General features: G+C 36.0%; 1 protein-coding gene across 1 annotated transcript; it reads left to right on the top strand.

The window, feature by feature from the left end:
- The first annotated feature begins 1,581 nt into the window (after positions 1–1,581).
- On the top strand, positions 1,582–23,429 carry TyrR (Tyramine receptor). Its single transcript, XM_014240998.3, has 6 exons — positions 1,582–2,254; positions 15,888–16,654; positions 19,775–19,877; positions 20,130–20,255; positions 20,732–20,915; positions 21,153–23,429. Exons 2-6 carry the CDS (start codon positions 15,937–15,939, stop codon positions 22,104–22,106), a joined length of 2,085 nt encoding a protein of 694 aa, XP_014096473.3. The 5' UTR covers positions 1,582–2,254; positions 15,888–15,936; the 3' UTR covers positions 22,107–23,429.
- Positions 23,430–23,665: the final 236 nt, after the last annotated feature.

The following is a 23,665-nucleotide window of genomic DNA, read 5'->3' as shown; positions in this document are numbered from 1 at the left end:
GTTATACCCTGAAAGGGGGATTGGAACGGCCGATATCGGGCCACTATAGCTTATAGCTGCCATACAAACTGAACTACCGAAATAAAGTGCTTGTATTCACAATATTTCCGACTCTGTAAAATTAAAATTAATTAACATTCGTGTATAAGCACTGTAGGCAGACTAATGTCTCGGGGTGTATGTATGAGTATATTCATATGTATATTGTGAAATTCGATCGCAACAGACGGTTCGCCTAACATGTTTCAATTTAATTATTTTATTCTCCAAAGTCAGGAGTAATAACTAAAATGAAGGTTTCTTTACAATTTTTATTTTTCCACGGTTTTTAATACGCATTAAAATATTTTATGTCTTAATAACTGAGGTTATGTCCATGCGGCACTTCAGAACATTAGTAATTCTTACCTAATTGTAAATATTTGCACAACATTTCTTCTAACGCAATCAACATCTAATTAAAGTGTAAAAATAGTTCAATTTAGTAGCTTGTATATTATTTTAAAAATTTGTTGTAAGCCACCTGTAAGCTACCTGCAAGCCACCTACGGTTAAATCATTTCTTAATTACCCAATAGAACTATCAGAGATTCCTATCAGAGATTTCTATTAAAGTTTCTATGAGTTTCTTAATACCTAATTGACAATTATAACCGAAACTCTTCACATTTGGTATTGCCAGACTAAATCATTATGTAGCTTTATTAAGAGAACTTTTGCAACTTTATGAAAATAGTTGTATGCATAAGTGATCGATAGTCCACTCACTATTCATACTAACAATAGTTACATCGATTGTTTTGCAGCTCTATATACAGGCGGACGGACAGACAGACGGATATGACTAAATCGACTCAGCTCAGGGTGACTTCTCTTTTACTACAAATATTTTTGCTTACACACTTAGAAATCTACAATATTAATTAGTATGAGTGGTCCTAAGTATACAAATTGTACATTTTTTATTTTTCAACTCACCAAATTTACATAAACACTGTTAAGTACTTAATTGGCTTGAGACCTTCGCACCACTCTAGCACTTTCTTAATTTCTGTTTGCTCTAAAAAACAAATTGTTTCAGCCGCAACGTAAACATGTCAATGACCATAAACACGTCTGCTAGGGTCTATAGGCACCATCCACCATAATTCTTTGCTAGCGTACATAATGTAAAGTGGGGGCAAAGCATCGCGGCTGCTTTAAGACGCTGCGGCACCAAATGCCTCTGACTCGCTTCTAATTGAACTGTACAAGGGTGCGTGGAATTTTGTGGCCTGCTGGCTGTGAAATACGCGGTTTCCCAATCAACAAGCGAGCATTTTGGCGCGCTTTTCGCAAAATCTTGTATTTGTTTATTCGGGCAATGCGCATGTGCCACATACACACACACGTGCTTGATTCCAGCGTGCTGGAAAAGTTCACTGCCGCTCTCTGTTAACGCTGGCCGAACATAAATGCAGTGATTTACTGTTATTTCACACGAAGGATGCTAGCAACATTACTGTTACCGACAACGCCTGCTAGACAAGCAGAGCCGCACAAATCTTGGCGAATGTTTGAAACAGTTCGGTTGAAACGATGCATTGGATCGGTCGTGGTTGGCGCGAAGAATCGTCCACCAATTTTAGATAGCAATGCCCATCAAAGGCAAATAAAGAAACCAAAAACAAATTTTTAAATTCTTTAAAAGGCCTGTGTCCATATGGCTGTTCGTGATCTCCCACAAAACGCAGTGCGATTATTGCTAAGTGACTACGAAGTATGAAAAGTGCTGATTTATGCCGTTAATTTGAATAATTCGGCTGACGAAATGTTCGCCAGCAGTGGCATATGTGCAGAAAATGTGTTAAAGTGAGCTGTGAATGAGACGTTGATTAGCTTTGGATACGAAACGACAGCCGGAAACGGAAGTTCAAATCTATGCGTTGAAGCGTCTGAAAAAGTGAAAATCGCAATTTGCATTCGTTAAAACCCTAAGGAAAGTACAAATAATCCGTTAGCGAGACGGAAACAATTACCGGGCCGCAAACTTCCGCGCCTAAGAGCTGGCAGTCGCATATAAGCGCTCGTCTTGCATTGACCGTCGGTCCATCGTTGGGCCATTTGTGCCGCTGATGCCACTTTTATGCAATGTGTTTTCTTAAGTGCATAATCGTCAACAACTATTACAACCAGCGGACCTCGGTCAACACATTTACACTTGCAGTCGTCAGCGCGTTGGAAAGTGCACAAGCACACTTTCGCCATCGGACTGGTAAGTCATATTGTGTTAGTAGCTTCTATTTGTGTTTGTTTAGTGCGCTAAATTCTTGCCATCAAACGACTCTCGGCAAGTGGATTCTTACGCAACAGTCTTGTCTTGGGGCCTGTGTTGGTGAGAAGCTGTTGGCTTTGATTATTGTTTCTGGTGTTTAAATGAGCACCACCTCAACTGTGTTCAACATTTCATAAGACAGTAAGCAGAAGGTGCCTGCGTTCTTGCCACTTTTTCTCTGTTGCAAGTCGGCGTTGGGTGCTTCCTTAAAGTACTCGAGCCTTGGTTGGTGTTGCTTGTGATGATAATTAAATGTGAGCACATTTGCTGTCAAAAGTACTGCTCACAACGTAAAGGCTACTAAGGCGAGAATCTGCAGCGAAGTGTCGTAATTAACGGACTCCACAAACTTACTTCTTTCAATGCTTGGCTTTATATATTTGTGTCAGTATATATGGAAGTCTAAAAGGTCATACATTGATGAAAATTATTTATGACCAACATTAAAGAAGATAAGATTGTCTGGTTTATGTGTTTTCGGCCTTTTATGTGGGAGTTTTCGAGATAAAAAATGTATGCACGACTCAAAAGAAATTATTACATAAGGGGGCTCGGAATGAACTGTCCGCCCATAATATTAGAGTTTTTTATGAAACCAAAATTTCAACTTGCTAAATTATTAAAGGTATAATTTAATTTACAGCATATTATTTTTAGGAATTCAAAATGTTTTTGATTGATAAAAGTCAGCTATACTTAATATTGATATTTATATAAATAAAGCTTGTTTTATTGAGTTTAAACTCAATATATGTGACTCGAGGCTAGGTACAAGAAGAGAAAGATTTTACTAATCTGCTGGTGTAGCTAAATTTTTATTTCTTTCTCTTATGGCAAACATTTATTGCGATAATTATTTGTACTATAAGTTGCTAGAAGCGAAGTATCATATATTACATAAATTACTGAAAAGAACCGTCTTTGTCTACAATAATTTATTATTTAATAAATAAATGATATACAAATATACTTCTTCTCCAGTCAAAAGTCTTAGCTTTTAAAAATGTAATTCAACTATATGAACTTGAATGGTATTTTTGAAACGTAATACATATATAGTTAATGGTTCAATATGAATTTTGTTATGATAATATTAATATGATGCAAGGAAGTCACTGAGGTTTAAGCATTGCGTGATATAGGAGTGTCAATTAGAACATATGGTAGACTCACAAAAATAATTACTACAAGTAAGAAAGGGCTAAAATCGGGTGTAACCGAACATTTTATACTCTTTCAACTTGCAAAGTTCAACTCCGTGGAATACATTCAGGCGTTGGCAAAACTTCATATCAAAAAATTTTGCGAAAGAGTTCAATATTCATTATTCAACGAAATCGCGAATGAATATATGCAATATATTGAGTTCATGTGCAAAACGTTAACCAGAACATCGTAATTGGTGATATTAGGGATATGAGATTATGACCAAGGTCTATGTAGATCAACTCCAATTATGTTCAGCGGTTTGTTATATGAATAACGGAAATTATTATATGCATTGTAATATAATATAATTTCAAAAATTTTCGGCATTAAACTAATGTCAAGGTATCTTACTTTTTACTCAAGTTACAGCACGGATAGACTGACGGGACGGATATACAGACAGTCACTCATATTTCATCTCGTCTCATCATTCTGATCATTTATATAAGTATACTTATATAACGCTATATTTAACTCGATTATTTTTTGGTGAGACAAGCAACCGTTAGGTGAATAAAACTGTTATATAATATATATTTACATTTTATACTACATATTATACCTATGACGTGACTGCGTGAACAGGTTTTTCCTTCGTTGAAACCAGTTATCCAGGTGTTATAGAACAAATTTGATTTAAAATTTTATATATTCAGGATAATAGGGAAATGTATAATAATTTATAGTGTTATTGTGTAATACTTTTGAAAGGTTTATTTTAAACAAGCAAAAACCTTAACTTCGGCTGCACCGAAGCTAGAATACACTCCGCCGATAGCGACGATTCCTACAAATGAGCAGCTTCTTGAAGAGAAAAGGACGTGTGCAAAATTTCAGATTGATTTCTCAAAAACTGAGGGCCTAGTTCGCATATATACAATATATACAGAGAGAAGGACATGGCTAAATCGACTCAGCTCGTCACGCTGATCATTTATATACGAGTATACATATTACATATATATAGCGTTTCCGGTATTAAAAACATCGTGGCAAACTTAATATACCCTGTTCAGGGTATAAAAATTGTGTTATTATAAATGGGTGATTGACATATTCAATGCTGGATTTGCTCACTTTGACATCATATTTCAAGGCTTTGACATGTATAAGATGCCTTTACTAAGACAGTGGATGTAATTGATAGAGGTCCTATTGACTTCACAGTGAGCAAACTTTAAAAATTTAAAAAGGTGAACATTTTGGGGAAATCACGAATTGAATGTGTATGTTGTAAAATTTCACAACCAAGATGACGCTTAACGCCTTCATAGGAATCGTTATAAAAATTACAGTGTTGATGTGGCATCGCCTCTTTTTAAGTTAAATCTCATATATCAGCGACAATTGAAACCAAACTCGACGCATAACATTATCCAAATAATTTTGTGTTAAATTGTGAAATTAGACAAAGCCATCTCATATTTTAAAGTTATCCAAATCGGGCAGTTACTTTTAAAGCTAGAAGATACCGAGCACGTGGACTTTATACCGAAACTATAGGTCAATATTTGGAATATATTAATTATATTATTTGAGTTATATTGTAGTATAATTCAGAGTGCATCTTTTTCTGATAATAAAAGAGGTAAGATTTGTGTAAAAAGTTGATAACATCGGGTGAATACTTACCCTAGGCCCCATATACCTAATATAAATTTTTTTAAACTTCCGTCAGACTATATTTTATATATATTCGTCAATAAGTCAGACTTGTCTGGCCTTAAAATGTTTATAATGGGGCTAATACTTCTTCTAATAATAGAAATAAATAATATACTTAATTTAAACATTTCCGACTCTTCGGTCAATTTTAAACAGTTATTTAGGTTTATATTTGCGATATTTTGATTAAATCAAGCGTTCTCTTGACCAATAACTACATATGAAAGAAATCCGAATAGTGAATTCTTTCTCAACATTTTCTAATGTAAAGATTTGTCAAAACCAGAAAATGTGACCCGGATTTAATCTCTAAAAATTTAAATTGCCCCCATACTTGTTACTGACTGAAGTTGGATTCAGTATTTTCCTAGCATCGAAAAAAGTTAGTTTTTGGAGGGCGAATTGCTTAATCGGCCTTAAATGACTAACAACGTCTGCTCTTTAACTGGCTCGAGAAACCCGTCAGCCATTGTGTTGCTAACTGCAAGTTGAATACCATAAATCACTTATTTGGCGAGCGCGCTTATCCAATTTGGCATTCAATGTTGTAAAATTGAATTACACTGGAAATCTCATCACAATTCAATATAAAAATTATTCTAATTTGTATGCGCACAAAGAGTAGTTTGTGTGTGATTTTGACGTCGACAACGATCTCTATGGTGTGCATATTTAGCACAGATGTCGAGCATATTCACGAATGCGTTGAGCGGTTTGTTTTCAGACACCAAATCGATAGGGAAACTGATGCGCCAAAAGCATGCTGAAATAACAAAGTATCAAATGCCGCATTGCATGCGCCCTACAGCCATTGTTGCTGGAAACAAAACCGCTGTTAGCCGCTTTCCCGTCATCACCTATGCTATACAGCTAACCACACACGCACTTTGCATATGTACATATGTATGGTATCCCTATGAGAACAGTGACAGCCATCTGACCGGTAACATGACAGTTACAGCTGAAAAAATTTTGTCAGCGCGCAGAACAAAGTTTCTATCATTTTCTTAAGAGCCTTGTGCAAAAATTGATGTAAACAAACGCATTTGTGTGATTTTGCATCTCCCTTTAACACATGGATACTCGGAATTGATTCACTATATATCTATACTGCACACTCTCATGCCTTTTCCTGAGTCCTTGCTGATAAATATATATATGTATATAAATAATCCATCAAAGCTAAAAATTGTCAGTTAGACTCAAAAGCTATATTAGCTGCCATTTGTCAGTTATTACTGTAAATCTATCACAAGTGAAAAATTCTTTTGCGCAATGGATAATATAATTTTTATTTCCTTAATAAATTCAAAACTTTTAATTAAAGTTAGTTATAATAATATACATACAAGTAAAAAGGAGTGCAACAAAAATATAATAAAATAATAAATTATGCAAAGAAATATTCACTTGATTTCACACTTGTTCCTTTCAAAAGCTCTGCTGTACGTGTTTCTCCAGTTCATGAATATTTCGGAATTTAAAAATACCTAAATAAAAATGAAAATTAACTTAAAATATAATTTAAATTGAAAATTAAGATAACTTACGTATATTATATATGAAAACTTCTTCGCTATTAATTTATTTTTTTAACACAAAAAGAATAATTGCACAAGAGCACACAACACTTTTGCTTTATCCCACGGAATAACAGATACGTAGGTATTTCACAAAACTTCTCGAAACTTCTTTAAGGTAAGGATCTCTTTTTAACAATAACAGTGATGGTCAATTGCCGGTTAAATTGGCCTTCAGTACTGACGTAGCCAATGTGAATGTGTGAATGTATAAGTGATCCCATCAGCACTTTCCTGTAGGGATGTGGTTCCTATTCACACTTATGTGATGCAAATTGGGAAAATGAAACGCCAAATCTGGCATTTTACAAGCAATGCTGGTGGCGTTTGCTGCAGACTTTGCAGTGGCTTCGAGTTGCATGCAAATGTTTGCATTGAATTCTTCCTCATATCCAAAAGTGTTTACAGTAATTGCAACAATTAAACAAGAAAAAACGTTAACTTCGGCTGCACCGACGTTATAATACCCTTCACAGGTGCATTTTTTATAGCATTAAAGGGTATAAAAAGATGTTTATCTTGATTTTGATCGGTCAGTGTGTGTAGCAGCTATACGCTATAGTGGTCCGATCTGAACAAATTCTTCTGAAATTGTAGCGATACTTCGAATAATAATTTATGCCAAATTTCATTAAGATGTTTTGTCAAATAAATAAGAACTTGAGTTTGATGAGTCAGTTTACATAGGTGTATGGAAGCTATATGCTATAGTTGTCTGATATCGTCAGTTCCGACAAATCAGTAGCTTTTTGGTGAGGAAGGGACGTGTGCAAAATTTCAGAGCGATACAACTGAATGACTAGTACGAGTATATCGAGACATCCGGACTGATCATTTATATGTGTACATACCTTATAGGGTCTTTCCTTTTTGGTGTTACAAACATTGTGACGAATTTAAATAAATACTGTGCAGGGTATAAATATATATACTCTCGCAAAATGACACGAATAATCGAAAAAGAACTCTACAAAAGTTGATTGGTGCGGGCTCAAGTTATGCCAATATACTTAAGCCAAAATACTTCGATAAGCATTAAGTGAATGAGTGGTATCGGTCCTCAAATGACCCAGCAGTATTATGATGAATATAATGAAAATGTTTTAATTTGTTCAGCTAGCATACAAAACTAAAAGCCGTTTTCTAAGAAGTAGTTCTTTGCGCTTATATGATCGAATCACTGGAATTTTTTTCTAACTTTTGTCTATTCGGTGATCAAAGTCATGAGGTACTGTGTACCTAATTGTTTGTGTAGGAGTAACCCATATACCTATATACAATAGCATACAACTTTACAAACTCTATATACATATACAAGTATGTATGCGCAAATGTTTGTTGCTTTCAGACTCTATTGATTTTTACGCGTTTCAAAGGCCGCCGTCAACGTCCACGCAAACTTTTTGATAAGCAGCAAAGCGACATTCATTTGAGCAGCAACCTTCATCTGCCAAAGCAAAGTAAAGCGTTTAAGTTAATATTTATATTAATTTGAATTAAATTGAAACAATCCGTTTATCTTAAATGACCCGCTATAATGTCAGCTTGTATTTAATTACACAGTGTTTTAACACTGCCCGCATTCAAAATATTGGGCGGTTGCATATATTCAATTACGCAGAATACTTTAGAAGTTTCATGTATATTTATGTTTCATTTAGCTCAACCAAGAAATCTTTTTCTACTCTCGTTGTTGTTGGTTGTTTGTAACACCTCAAAATTATCGAGTTATATACTTGTATGTAATTAATGTAATCCGGATGACGAGAGGAGTTGAAATCAGAGTGACTGTGTGTCCGTCGGTCTGTCCGTGCGACCGATAACTGTAACTACTAAAATTGAGATATATTCAAATAAAACTTTGCGCTAATAGTAACCTTAAGTTATGGCATTTCACGTCTAAAAATTGTCGAAATCGGTCCACACCCAAAATGCCAGCCCTCCAATATTAATAATAATATAAATACAATAAGATTTTTGCGATTGACTTTATATAAGCTATCTTAATTGCATGAGCATTTGTCCATGATAAAGCTCTGTTCAAAGTGGCGCCGCGTTTGCTAACTGTTGACCAAAAACAGCAAGGTGTTCATGATTCTGAGCAGTGTTTTGCCATATTTAAACGTAACAAACCAGAATTTTTGCGTCGATATGTGACATTGGATGGAACCTGGATCCATCACTTCACTACGTAATCGAAATGATCGTCATCTGAGTGAACAGCAGCTGGTAAACCTCGTTCCAAGCGCCCGAAATCACAACAATCAGCTGGAAAGTTTATGGCCTCGGTATTTTGGGATAAGATAGATGTAATATTCATCGACTATCTTGAGAGGGGAAAAACCTTCAATATTGACTATTATATAGCGGTATTGGAACGTTAGAAGTCCGAAATTGTAAAAAAGCGACCACATATGGCAAAGAAAAATATTTTGTTTCATCAAGACAATGCACTGTATCACAAGTCAATCAAAACAATGACAAAAATGCATGAATTGATTCGCATCCACCTTGTTCTCCAAATTTGTTCGCAGACCTCAAAAAAATGCTTGCCGCTAAGTAATTTTATATGTGTATGATATACAAGTTTAGTGTAGACATTGTATTTTTTATCAAAGTAATAAAATTTTTTTTTATCAAAGTAATAAAATTTCAATTAAATTGAATTTCTCTCTACTGCCATGAAATTGGGATGTTTCTAGGAGTGAATTATTTAATCACAGATAAAAAACCATATCAGCACAGAATAGTGTGCTAAATAATAACTCTTGTAAACCATTTATTAAAAAGAAATTTATGATTTTTGTTTAATTTTTTATGCTAATATTTTATATTATTGTTGTTGCGGGCCATTTGGCGTCTAATTAACCCAATATTGCTTATTCGTGGTAGTAGCACATATTACAGTTATGCTTGTAACAGTGGCCTCCGGCCGTAATGTAAATATGATGTTCATTTTAAGCACTTTTCTATTATCTCTTAACAGATAGTAACTGAAGTGGATTCTGACATTTATTGCGTTAATGCCTCTGCCTCACTGGTGGAGCTAAGCAAATCAGCTATGCAAATGTGCTAAATGTCAAAACTATCTCTACTATGCATTTGTAATTTACAACTATTTGTTTTCCTAGTGTTAAGTCTGTTTATGCTGAATTATTGCAGTGGGCAATGTCAATTTTACACTGCTGATTCCAATGAAACAGTTAGAACAGAGTTACAAGCAGAAATACCTTTGTATGTATATATAATTTAGTGTAGGTAGCAAAGCGAAAATCATGTTTTAGTAACGTCAACAATCTTATACATGAATTGAAATAAGATTTCCCATACCCATGTGTTTCTCAAAGCATAGAAACTCGGAAAGTTTTACTGCATAATGAGATGAAAGTTTCGGTATCCAATATTACTTTTTATACTCTCGCAACTTGTTGCTACAGAGTATAATAGTTTTGTTCACCTAACGGTTGTTTGTATCACCCAAAACTAATCGAGTTAGATATAGGGTTATGTATATGTAAATGATCAGGACAAAGAGACGAGTTGAAATCCGGGTGACTGTCTGTCCGTCCGTCCGTGCAAGCTGTAACTTGAGTAAAAATTGAGATATCTTTATGACCGTAAGACGTTTGGTACTGCAGATGGGCGTAATCGGACCACTGACACGCCCACAAAACGCCATTCATCAAAAACAAATAAATTGCCATAACTAAGTCTCGCAATAAGATACAAGACTGTTATTTGGTACAAAGGATCACATTAGGGAGGGGCATCTGCGGTTGCAACTTGCAAAGATCAAAGTAGGGAAAATACATTCAGATATGTAATTTCAGCTGCACCGAAGCCTTCACCGATTACCCTTCACGGGGTATCTTTTTGTTTACATTTAACCAATTCCCTAATCTTTATTTACATTTGGGATTCTTTTGTTTACATTTTATGAGGTCAATGACCCCTTTGTTTATATTATGAGGTCAATGACCTTATTGTTTACATTTTGCCAAGGTCAATGAACCCTTTGTTTACATTTTATGAGGTCAATGAACTTTTTGTTTACATTTAGCCAAGTCCACAACCTATTTTCGATTTAGCGAAGTCCCCAACCTATTTTTTTCATTTATCGAAGTCAACAACCTTTATTTACATTTAGAGTCAGTGACCCTTTGGTTTACATGCAGTTGTGAGGGAATGGCAGTGGTGGGGTTACGCCCATTTACAAAAATGATCTTCTTATGGTGTCAAAAAAACAATCGGATTTCAACCCGTCTCATCATCTATATCTATATATATAACTCTACATCTAACTCGATTAGTATTAGCTGATAGAAACAACCGTTAGATGAACAAAAATATTATACTCTGTAGCGACATGTTGCAAGAGTATAAAAATACTAAAAGCGCGATAAACCAAGCACTAAACACGCCAGAGACATTAAATTTTATCTCTGGGATGGTATGGGATGACTTTATGGGAACCTCGTTCAAAATTAGTCAGTGAGCGTGGCACCGCCTACTTTTAGGTGAAAACCCATATCTTGGGATCTGCTTAACCTATTTCAACCAAATTCGGTGCATAACGTTCTTTTCATATTTCTATGTTATAGTGCGAAAATGGGCCACGCCTATTTCCCACATAACACCATTTTCAATTCCATCTGATTCTTTCACTTTTTACTATGCAAATCAAGCAACAATGATTGTATCGTTGTAAAACTTTGCGTGAATAATACGTTAAAGTATGCCACCTTGTGACCAAAAATTGTCTAAATCGAACCAAAACTGTTCAAGCCCCTAAGTATTAAATATAGCATAGTCCCAAAATATATTTTTTTATAAAAACGAAATAAAGTTGTATAAATTATATACATTATCCGACAAAACTAAAGATACCCCATCGCATTTTTTGCTATTTTTTCAAAATTAGCAACCTTAGCAAAGGTATATATAAATTGTTTTGTCGGATACTATATACTCGTATATGTTTATACCTTATCAATTCAAGGGAATGCCTTGCGCTATCGAGTATTCCTTCTCAATAGCCAGCATCGCAAGTTGCTTGAAGTGTATTAATTTACCAACAACTTCATCAATCTAAAAAATTGTTTAACTAAGATGTACATGCATATATAATATAACGGTTTGTCCGCTAATGTCATTGCAGTTGATTAATGTAATTTTATGCAAATTATTTAATTCCGCAAGTTCCACTAACAAGTTCAGGTGCAATCCCTTTTATTGCAACAAATTTCAAAGCATTTCATTTGCCTCAAAAGGACTACACTTACGGTGTCTTTTAATTAACTAATCTCTTGAGTCAAAGCAAAGTATTTCAAAAGCACACCACAAATACTTCTCTTGACGTGTCGCTTTGAATTCATTTCAAATGGGCTCGTTTACAATTGCCACACCTGTCGTTCGTAGAAATGTCTCTAGCTGCCCCTATTACCCGTTCACAGGTACTTTGTACTGTGGTGACTTAATTCCAAGATGCGCATAAATTACCGTCACAACGATTGGCAGAGCTCGTCATGCATTTCACAGCAATGCAGCGAAGGAACTGTCTGGCCATGAGGAGCTAAACGACAGCGCCGATACCAATACACTCATGCATGGAAGCGCATATAGCGACATTTCCCAGAGCTTCTGTTATTTATAAGTAAGGTTGGCTTGACGACTGTGTCACTCTAACGGTGTTGGGGATTGCGTAACACTTGCTACATAATGCTGGCAATTAGCACGAATCGTACTTAAGATATCAAAGGAGTCGAGGAGTGCAAGGTGCTACGCAACTTGCTGTTGGCAAAAGCTTTGGCGCAGTCTTTGTGTTTTTCCCAATTTGTACTCGTATTCTTTCACAGTAAGCGGCACTTCTCTCATATTTTATCATTCAGAATATGTATGTAAGTGTATATATTTATTTATAATGTTGATTTTTCCAGGGAGCTTGAAATATTCTCTGATTCTCCAAAAACATATGTATGTGTGTGTTAAGTTGATTTGACAAAAAAAAAAGCTTTTATAGTTCTATGCTGCCTTTCCGGCTTTTGCTACATTCTAGTAGTTGTGAACTCCTCCAACTAAAACATTCATTAGATTTCATTTACTTCATTATTTTCACCTTTCCACATTAATTTTGTTAATTAATTTCCTCATCCATATCTTTGACAGTATTACAACTATTTACAATTTTTAAATTCAAAAAATGTTTTCCAAAGTTCGAAGTAATGAAAATATTGCTGCCGTTCAGGCAAATGTTGCTGAAGACCGTAATTGTCGGTTTCAAGATTTGGGCTTGCACCTGTATAAAATTGTTCTCAATCAAGAACTGAAGCCATTGGACCACCATAAACGTCGTGAATTTGATAGTTTCAAGAAATGGACATTGAATGGGCTCCAAAAAGTTGTGATTTAGCACCATTAGACTACTTCTGGTGGGGTTATTTGAAGTCATTGGTCTTTAGCAATAAAACAGACACTCTTCAATCTTTCAAAGTCAATATTGAACGTGCTATTCATGACATACGACTTGATTTTGGGTTCATCGAATTCCTTCCTGCAAAAGAAGTCGAGGGGGCCATTTGAATGATGCTATATTAAGAATTTAATTGTATCGATTGTACTTCACACTAAATAGAAATCATTTGAGTTTCCTTAACAATTCGTGTGTGTGTTTTTGATCACTTTTATTGGAAATCCATTTAGCTTCATGAACTATGAGCACCAATATATCCAAAATCGAGCTTATATTTAAGGCAAAAAAAGCACTGTAGATCAGTATAATAAGGCGAACATTTTGTACTCTCGCAATTTGCAAAGACCTAAGGCGGGACAAACCTTTATGTTTAAAACTATTGCGAAAGAGTTCAACATTCATTTTCCGCAGCTGAATTACCATAAATTTCTCTCGCAGCATATTTCAACAAATTTCAACTTTAGATTTGAACATTTCATTTCGATTTTGCGTCTCAAGCTGGTTGGTTGTCGTCCAAGTCATTTAACAGTAGGCCCAGGAGACGTACTGCTGCGAAGGTGCTCGACCATTGGGAGAGAGGTGTTAGATGAGTGGGGTGGGGTTCACTGGGCATAAAAAGAGTTGGTTAGAGTCATGCGGAGACTCATTTCACTCTGAACATATATTTAGTTTATCCTGCTACAGTATCCAGAACAAAGTTTGGCAAGGGTCACTCTAGATTCACGGGGCAACTCGAGCTTTTCGTCATGTTCTCACCAAAAACTTTAATGTATATACTTACATTTAATATATTCACTAATCCAGCCTGTTTCCACTGCCGTTGGCGATTTATAAAACTGGTGTTTTTGACAAGCCGATCGAAGCCACAACTCTATTAGATCGGCTGCGGCAGCCTCATTCCACAGTACTCTCCTTTTTTATGCCATTTTCACTTAAAATTGCTTTAGTTTTTTACTTTTACTTTATTTGTTGATTTAGTTTATTTTCACTTTGACAGTTTGTAGTGTCGAAATTGGTGTTTTAAAACAAAATGTGACAAACAGATGGCGCTAAATCAAAGTCGCGTAGGGAGATTTCGAATAGAATTAATCTAAATCACCTCGGTAATGAGATTAACAATTATCAATTTTGTATGACGAAATCTTGATAAATCTAGCAAATTTGTGAGATAATCTACTCAACAGCATAAATCTAGTGATCAAGTGTAGGTCGAAACATAGTATTATATTAAGTGTATGGAGGATAGATGAAAGTCTGCACCGATTTCAAAAATTCTTGCCGGCAGAAGGTTTATACTGAGTGATATTTACTGCACGGGTAAAAATTTCACCACATAGAGAGATTGATTATGAAGGATATATAAGGGAATATGGGAAGATCATCGTCGCTTTTTTACACTAACTAAATTACATTGAGATACCATTCAAATTTATCGATGTATATTGCGTAAAGACAACCGGAAGATCAGAGCTTCTTATATTCGGTAAATGAGGGTCAGAGTAAGATTTTGGGCAGATTTCAAGCACTTTGGGATCCGATTTTCGCCTTAAATGAGAGCTCCATTTCGATAGCTTTGGCTGTTATATCTAAAATGGAATCTTAAGGATATACTGATAATATTAAACTAAATTTGAGAAAAAAAACTTCTTTTATTTATTGGTTGTTAAACTATAGACTTGCATTATGTCTGTTTTAATGCAAATCGTTCGCTTCTCATTGATTTTACAAGCTTTACACGGTTTTTGAAACTAGTACAGCTGGGTACGCACAAATTCTTTTCGAATTTCCTCCCAAAATCTGTGCAAACGGTGCTTAAACTGTTCCCGTTTTAAGTTTTTTACTCGGAACCGGAGATAACGGGCCACTATTGTCATACACACGGATCGATTAAACTCTAGTCCCTATATGAAAACCATTTTTATTTTCCTAATTCATAAAAAAGACACCTGTGAGGGGTATAGCTTCGGTACAGCCGAAATTAACGTTTTTACTAGTTTTTATATAAATATTTAAGTATATCTCGTACATAGACAGTTACTCAGATATCATATAAAAATTTAAGCAACATTTAGCTTAATTAATGTAATTGAGTTCCAGTGCCTATATCTTAACAAGTTCTGGACCAATTATCCAATTCTCTTCTTTGAAATACGAAAATTTTCAAAATAAAAATGACATTTGTGTCCCAAAATTACCAACGACTGTATAATATTATTACTATACAATATAAAGCTATAAGGCAAATCTTAGAAAATACCTAAAATTCATAACATTGTAAAAATATCTTTGTATATAAAATCATACCCCTCTCTTGTAATCTTCAGCAGAGCAATAGAGTCCCAGCATTTCAACTCACCAAAAATCCCAAACGCTTTGTGGAAGCACACATATGTGTGTATGTTTATACATGCATATGTATGTAAATAGCCTGCCACAGCAGATGTTTTCCGTTATCGGAGGCCGGCAAGTTTCAAATTCGGCCAAGAACAAAGCCGTGAATAGCATATGTTGTAAAGGATTTGGGTGCCGCGACTTCGTCTGCGTGGGTCAAAGTGTCTGGGTTAATACGCACACACTTTCATGCTTATGTACATATATTTTAGTATTTTTTGACAAGCAAAATTTTGAAGGATTCCTCTTTCCATTTCAGCACCAAACGTGAAACTGAGGGCTTTGAAACCGGCAAATTAGTGTCTATAATGACAGTTTGGCCTACCGATACAAATTCCGACGACTTACTCGCCATCGTCTGGGCAATATCAGCTGGCACAAAAAGTGCTAATGGAGTTAACTCGTTGCACAAAAGCGCTAATAATATCCCGTTAATGATGACGCGTAACGATCTCCACAATCGAATGACACAACAAATGCCATATGCGATGTATTACAGCGCCAATAACTACAACAATAACAATGGTCCTCCCTTTGACGCTAGCAACAGTAGCGCGCAGCTGCTACATGTACCTACAACAACAACAGTGACAGCCATAGCTGATTCGCCACATACGAGTACGGTCATGTATGACGAGCAAAACATGGAAGTCATCAATCGCTCACTCTTGCTGACGACAGCTGTCAGCGCCTCCGCAACGCCTGCCAGTGGCAGCAACAACAGCAGTCCACTTCAAACGGGGTTTATGGCCAACAACACGAATAATATCGCAACTGCCATGGACGCGGACGAGGAATGGGCGCGGTTCTACGATCTGATGCTGTCGTGGCAGGGCATTTGTCTAATTGCTGTCTTCAGCACTTTCATTGTGGTTACCATCATCGGCAACACGCTCGTCATATTGGCCGTCATAACAACGCGTCGTTTAAAAACCGTAACTAACTGCTTCGTTATGAGCTTGGCTATCGCTGACCTTCTGGTGGGTATATTTGTGATGCCACCCGCTGTAGCTGTCCACCTAATAGGTGAGTCAAATTATGAGATATGACAGTTGAATGATATTTCCGTTTAATTATGCCGAAGTTATTTGTTCACTACTCGAATATAATATTGACTTCGTATTTACATACTTATCTAAATATGTAAGTATGGATCAAATCATTGAAAATTTCATCTTCTTAAATCCAAATTTTTGTTATTATAAGCCTTGTTTTCTTACTTTTATACGATATATAATATAATATTTACAGATAGAGAATTGCTTACTGAAAAATTGTTATAACGAAAATGTGAACAAATTTTGCGGACGTTTTATTTTAAATCCACCAAACTATACAAAATATTAAAAGTATCTTTCGAGGGCTTTTATAATCAAGATTCATCTCCAAGAGAAGCTTAAGTTTTATTTATTTATATAATAGAAATTATAAAAAGAAGATCTACTAAACGGGCCCGTTTTTTCGGGTAATTTTTTGACGAAATCGTAAATGGATTACGATTATATTTGGTATCTTATTAACTCATACCATGCGCCATAGACTCACTAAGTTTTATTTCTATAATTTGCCTCGTATCTGAGATATTTATAAATAAACTATATTAACTTAAATGAAATATATGTGATATGAACTTCACCAAAAGGGCGCAATTGTATATATGGAAAACATTAACCAGTATATGAAAATTTTTATTTTTATAAAAATTGTGTATTTAATTTGTTAAAATATCCCTTTAAAGTGCAAACATAGTTTCTGTAAAAAGCCAGCTATTGGTACCGGGTTACACACACTCGGTAACGAAAAGCTTGCGAAGTTAAAATCCGACAATTTTTGACGCGAGATGCATAGCCTAAATACATTATTTGCGCAAAGTTTTATTCCGATATCTTTAGGTTAGTTTCTCATTGACTAATTATCTCTAGCGAGTCAAGTTGCTGCTGAAAAAAGGTTTTTAACTCAAAAACGAGTAGAAGAGAGCACAAGTTGACAGCGTACGGAGCTGGGCGAGCTGCTAGTGAAACATTTGTTACTTTAGTTTTCCGCTTCTTTACTTTTTCGTTGTTTCTCTCTTTGTGAGAGTAACTTCTCAAATTTCACATTCTTATTCTTCCTGATAGACAACATCTACTAGCACTTCAGAAACATTGACACAACCTCTCATTGGTCTTTGATTTATGTACATATACGTATAATGTAAAGTGAATAAATCATATTCAATTTAAAATTGAGAATGTGAAATGAGCGCGTTTGTAATTCGAGTTCACCCCCTTCAATACTGTAACATCACGTTATGAAAATTATGTTATTTACCAAATTTTCTTGATAATGAGGAGTAGTTTCTGAGATTTCACCTAAAAGTGGGCGATGCTACGAACATTTTCCAATCTTTACACCGACTCCTGTGAAGCCCTTTGTAGTTTATTAATAGTATTTTGTGGGTGTGGCAAGGTCCAATTTCGTATATCTGCCATACAAACTTTTTCAGGGTGCCAAGAACCACGTGTAGCAAATATCGATATTTTTACTCAAGTTAACGCTGCATGGGCGAATGCCTAACTCGTATCGTCATCCTAATCTTATACCTATCATATTATATATACTTATGTAATATATATCTATCTTTTAGGTATTACGGATCCAAAATCGCTGAAATCGGTTCATATGTCATAGATATAATGTTAAAGGTTATTCAAATAGCTTTACTTTTTATCAACGATTTTTTCGATTGCTTTCCTATACATAAGACTATACTATATAGAAACAAACAGTATGCAATTACTACTCCGTGAAAGTTTTAGGAAGAGCTTATGCTTTGGGTCAAGTACCAACCAGTACAAAACGCTTATTGATTAAATATTTGCGCTAACAAAGACGACATTAGTTTTAACTTGGGTTTCAAGTAATTCGGTCAAAACTGTTTCGCGTTTCAGCGGATAACAGTACATTTATATGTAAAAAGCATTGGTGCATATATAGAAGGAATGAATGGAAGGTAGAGAAGGGGTAAAGTGGAGAAGGAGTCCTTTCAGCATTGAACTTTTCAACTTTCTTTTTATTATAATAAGCCGATTTGCACTATTACTAAAATTTTGTGTTACAAGAATTCATATTTTTCATTATTTATACTATATAAAGGTAAAATTTGTTGCCATGTTCTTATTCTCACTACATTTGTATTTCTGGGTATAAAGTAAATAAAGAAAAACAAGGGTGGCATGTTGAGCAGCTGAACCTTTTGTCGCTTAATAAAAGTTTTCAACATACGACCCTTGGCTACAACGTGAAAAATGTTGAAATCTTTCAAAAATAATTTTCCTTGCTTTGACATAAAGGTTTCTTGATTGGCAAACTTTACAAAAGCATTGAAAAGGTACTCATTTTATCAATACACTGGCGGGAGATGAGCTCAGCTTTGCAGGCGTTCTGATTAGTATGCTCATCGGCCCCTATCTGTTTCAAGTCAAAGACATGGTAAACCAAAATTTAAAATTCTCGAAATGCTCGAATGTGCAATTGAAAGATAACTTTTAACTTGATTTCTTAAACATTTTCGTTATGCTTTCGAAAACTTTATGAAACAAGAAAAACGTTAACTTCTGCTGGAAGCTGTAGCTGGAAGCCAATATATGACAGGTTAGGAAGTTCAGAACCCTATGCTACAATTTGTGATTATTGACTTCATTTTCTGATATTCTGTATGGATTATGAAATCACCGTTCTGTTAACTCGTCAGCGCTCCCATTAGTTCCTTAAAAGTTCAGCTCGTCTTTGAATAGTTTACATTCTTGCTCCGCACTAACGCTCTGTTGAAAATAGCAGTAAAAAAACTGCCATTTTGACATTGTCACTGTCTGCCGTTGTGCCATTGTATTTTCTATAAAAAGGACATTTGCCATTTTCATGTCACCTTTTTATACTTGCACAATACAACACCTTGCCAGAGGCTCTTAGAAAAAAATTAAAGTTTTCACCTGCTCGTTTTTTTTGTTTGTATTTCATATTATTTTTATTTTGGCTTACTTTGTATTTCTTTATTTCGGTCTACTTAGCATTTTTCTGTGAAAACTTTTAATCCAATTTTACTGGTACTTTGCTTACGAAGAAGTCACTTAAATGGCATGTCCCTTTCACTCCGTGTCATTGCAGGCTCCTGGCGTCTGGGATGGGTGCTCTGCGACATTTGGATATCACTGGATGTGCTGCTTTGCACGGCGTCCATACTGAGCCTGTGCGCCATCAGTGTTGACAGGTGAGTACGAAGAGGAGCAAATGAGCGCCTAATGACCAGGCCATACCATGTAATTAACCGTTGAATATTTGAGTTAGTCGAAAACGTTAAGTGGAACTTTTAATTAAGAACGAATTTGTGAACATGAAAACTTTTTTTTTAAATGAGAATAGGAAAAGGCAGCATTTGAAGTTTCTTTTTATCAATGCAATTAATTTTTATAAGCTACATTGACTAGATATGTCGTCTACCTTCCTTGTTTGTTTGCTTTAGGTATTTGGCCGTTACGCAACCTCTGACCTATTCACGCAGAAGGCGCTCCAAGCGATTGGCGTTCATAATGATTCTGGTTGTTTGGGTCCTGGCGCTGGCTATCACGTGCCCACCGATGTTGGGTTGGTAAGTATGTGTGTGTGTAGGTGTGATTGTATTTTTTTACAGTATGTCTGGCGGGCATTAAAGGTACATTGCTTGATTAAATTTGATAAATCCAAAGACGCACACCTTCCGACCATTCACATGATTGCATGTTTCTGTGAAAGTTCCTTCCTAATCAAAGCGGAGCACACGTTTAATGAATATGACAGTGAAAGTAATTAGAAAGCTGGAAATGACTTTTGAAAAGGTTTTTGAGCACTCTTCAATTATTAGGAATTTTTATTCGGCAACAAATTTTCTAAATTTGTTAGTGACCCCCACTTTCTCAAAAATCAGTATTAGCTCTGAATGTAATCACAATGTCAACAATTTCTCAATTTTTGTTTTAACAAAATGTCGGTTGCTTATATTTTAGATGAATGTTTATTCTTGTTAAAAGTTTTATCAATTACCACAGGTGTCAAATTTTGTCTTCTCTTTTACCTCCGACTGTACAGGTACGAGCCAGGGCGACGAGATCTAAGCGAGTGTCGTTACAATCAGAACGAAGGATATGTGATTTTCTCGGCCATGGGCTCATTTTTCATTCCGATGGCCGTTATGATTTATGTTTATGCGAGAATTTCATGTGTTATTGCGTCACGCCATGACCACATGACAGACATCAGTGTCCATAACAAGGTGAGTAATGTGTGTCTTTTCAGCATGGTGTTTTTTATGATTAAATTAATGTGCGTTGACTTTGAAAACGGCGAGATGAAAAATTAGATATATTTTTCGGAAACGTGCTGGTGTTCTCTTCGGTATTTTTCAGCTAAATTCAAAATTTAATGCTCGTTTTGTAGATGTTCAGCAATTTTGAGTAAAATAAAAAACTTTTTGGATATTTATGTGTTTTTCTGTCCTTTGTTTTTGCAGAAGTTCAAGCGCTACACAGCCGCCGATGTAGAACATGACATTGACCATGACTTCTCTGAGCAGGAGCTTAGTTCGGGCCAACGAAAACAGGCAGCAGCCCGCACATTTTCGAACCAAACCATCGCCAAAGAGCTGCACGACGTGATGCTGTGCGAAGGTGAAGCTGGCGGCGTCACTACCACGGCAGCTACTGACAGCAGTGGCAATGATAATGACAACGGTGGTGGTGGTGGTTCTTCACCTCATTGCCACTCTCTACTTGCTCTAAGCACAGCGAATGCCAAAAATAATTGCTATGAATTAACGCGTCCGTCATCTTTAAGGCGTACCCCGACATCGTCCTCCACCACGACCGTAATGACAAGCGGTTGCGGCGGTGGCGGTGGCCTAAACATTCCTACTATTGGCAATACAAGCTTAAGCGATCAGCACTGGTCGACACGTACGCTTAGCGTGCGACACCACCATCACTTTGGCGCTTCCGGCGGGGGCGGCGACAGCGGTGCGGGCTTAAGTGCGATTGCTTCGGCAGCAAGTGAGACCACTTCGTCAAATTTACAGCCGGAAGCTGCTGCACTGACACGTCATACGCGCATACAGCAACAACATCATCATCATCACGCCAAATCCCTTTCGAATCGCATCACTTCGCTGAAAAAAGAGAACAAAACTACGCAAACGCTGAGCATTGTTGTGGGCGGTTTTATCGCCTGCTGGCTACCGTTCTTCATATATTATCTGATAACTCCTTTCCTGGAGGACCATCAAGTAAGTCGAACGTTGGCGAAGGGACTTACCTGGCTCGGTTGGTTCAATAGCGCTATAAATCCCTTCATTTATGCTTTCTATAGTGTTGATTTTCGTGCGGCATTCTGGCGACTGACATGCAAGCGCTTCTTCAGTGTCTCCATGAAACCACAATTTCCAGCGAACACTATGTCCATAAGACGATAGTTGAATGTTCTGCAAATATATTACGTATAAATAGTTATATCTAGCTCGTAAGTGTAGAGTTAGCCAAATGAAAAGTAAGAAGTGGGGAATGGAATATTTTTTTTTTAATGTTAAAGTTTGTTTATTTGGAGTTTGGTAAAGCGACGTGGCTCCTGCAGGGATGACTTGAAACATGCGTGTGACTGAGTTCAGGTTACAGTTCACATAAGTCCTGCATTGACATTTAAATCAGTCCGAGGTTAAAGGTAAATATCTCGATGGGATTCGCACTACTCACAGATTACTTGACTTTACTCTTTGGACGCAAATCTTGCATAATTAGAAAACGTTTTTGTATTGTGAATCATCGAGAAATATATGACTTGAACAAGCAAAGTTTACTTATATTTCTAGAAGAGTTAGCATCAATTTGCAATTGTTTTCATTCTAGTTTTCATATAGCGTGTAGGCAAGACAGGCTCATATGTGACGGCGCTCAGATCATTTAAGAGAGCTGTTATCTATAAAATGTATGAGGGTGTGGATATCACTAATGATAATTATACGTCGCATAAGTTGAAAAGTTGACAATAATAAAATATTATGGTAATACAGGTAAATAGAATGAATAGGTTATATTGACTAAACATTGTTGACTCAATCAGTGCGTGCGCTCCATCCGTGAACGTTGTATCAACGGCAATCTCTTGAAGTTTGCTTCAAAATAGTCATGTTGATGGGTTTTCCGGTGGCTATTGCGATTACTATCCGATTGCGGAATGAGTTGACTTTATGGAAACTCCTTATGTGGAGTTCCATTGCAACCAAATGCGGGACCAATAGTACGGATTGGTTTTAGCTGGGCATCGAACCCTACCAAGATAGCTAGAGTGATCATTCCACACTACTAAAAAACAAAAAATGCTTTATATTGTAGAGTGGTGATGCAAAGTGATGGCACTAATTGGATTCCTTATGGTTTTAAGCACTATGGGTTATTGCTATCATCAGTAGGTACTCACGTTACACAAACGATTGTTTTATAATTTGAATGTATTGTTTTAATTTTTGGTGTTATTTCACGATTGGTCTTATTGGTATTCTAAAGTTCAGGTTTTAGTTCAAAATGAAATCCTGAAGAATGGTTTATTTTCAAATAAATCTGAATTGATTACCAATTAACTCACATCAATCAGTTGCGGTTTTTATACCCTGAACAGGGTATATTAATTTAATTAAAAATTATTTCTAAATACAATACAATATATACAGATAGCTTAAAAACTGAGGGTCTAGTTCGTATATATACAGACAGACAAACGGAAAGATGGACAGACAGGCGGACATGGCTAAATCCACTCAGCTCATCATGCTGATCATTTATGTATATATTTTATAGGGTCTCGGAAGTTTCCTTCCATTGTTACAAACTTCGAGGCAAACTTAACATACCCTGTTCAGGGTATAAAAACCAAGTGCCTTCAGTTGTTAAGATCCGACTCTCTCCAGTCTCAACCTACTTTCATTTTGATCGATCACCGGAAGTTTAGGTCAAAAATTCAGCCGGGCATATGCGTTAA

The sequence above is a fragment of the Bactrocera oleae genome, chromosome 2 (assembly GCF_042242935.1).
Source record: "Bactrocera oleae isolate idBacOlea1 chromosome 2, idBacOlea1, whole genome shotgun sequence".
NCBI lineage: Eukaryota > Metazoa > Arthropoda > Insecta > Diptera > Tephritidae > Bactrocera > Bactrocera oleae.
This window is presented reverse-complemented; position numbering and strand designations above follow the sequence as displayed.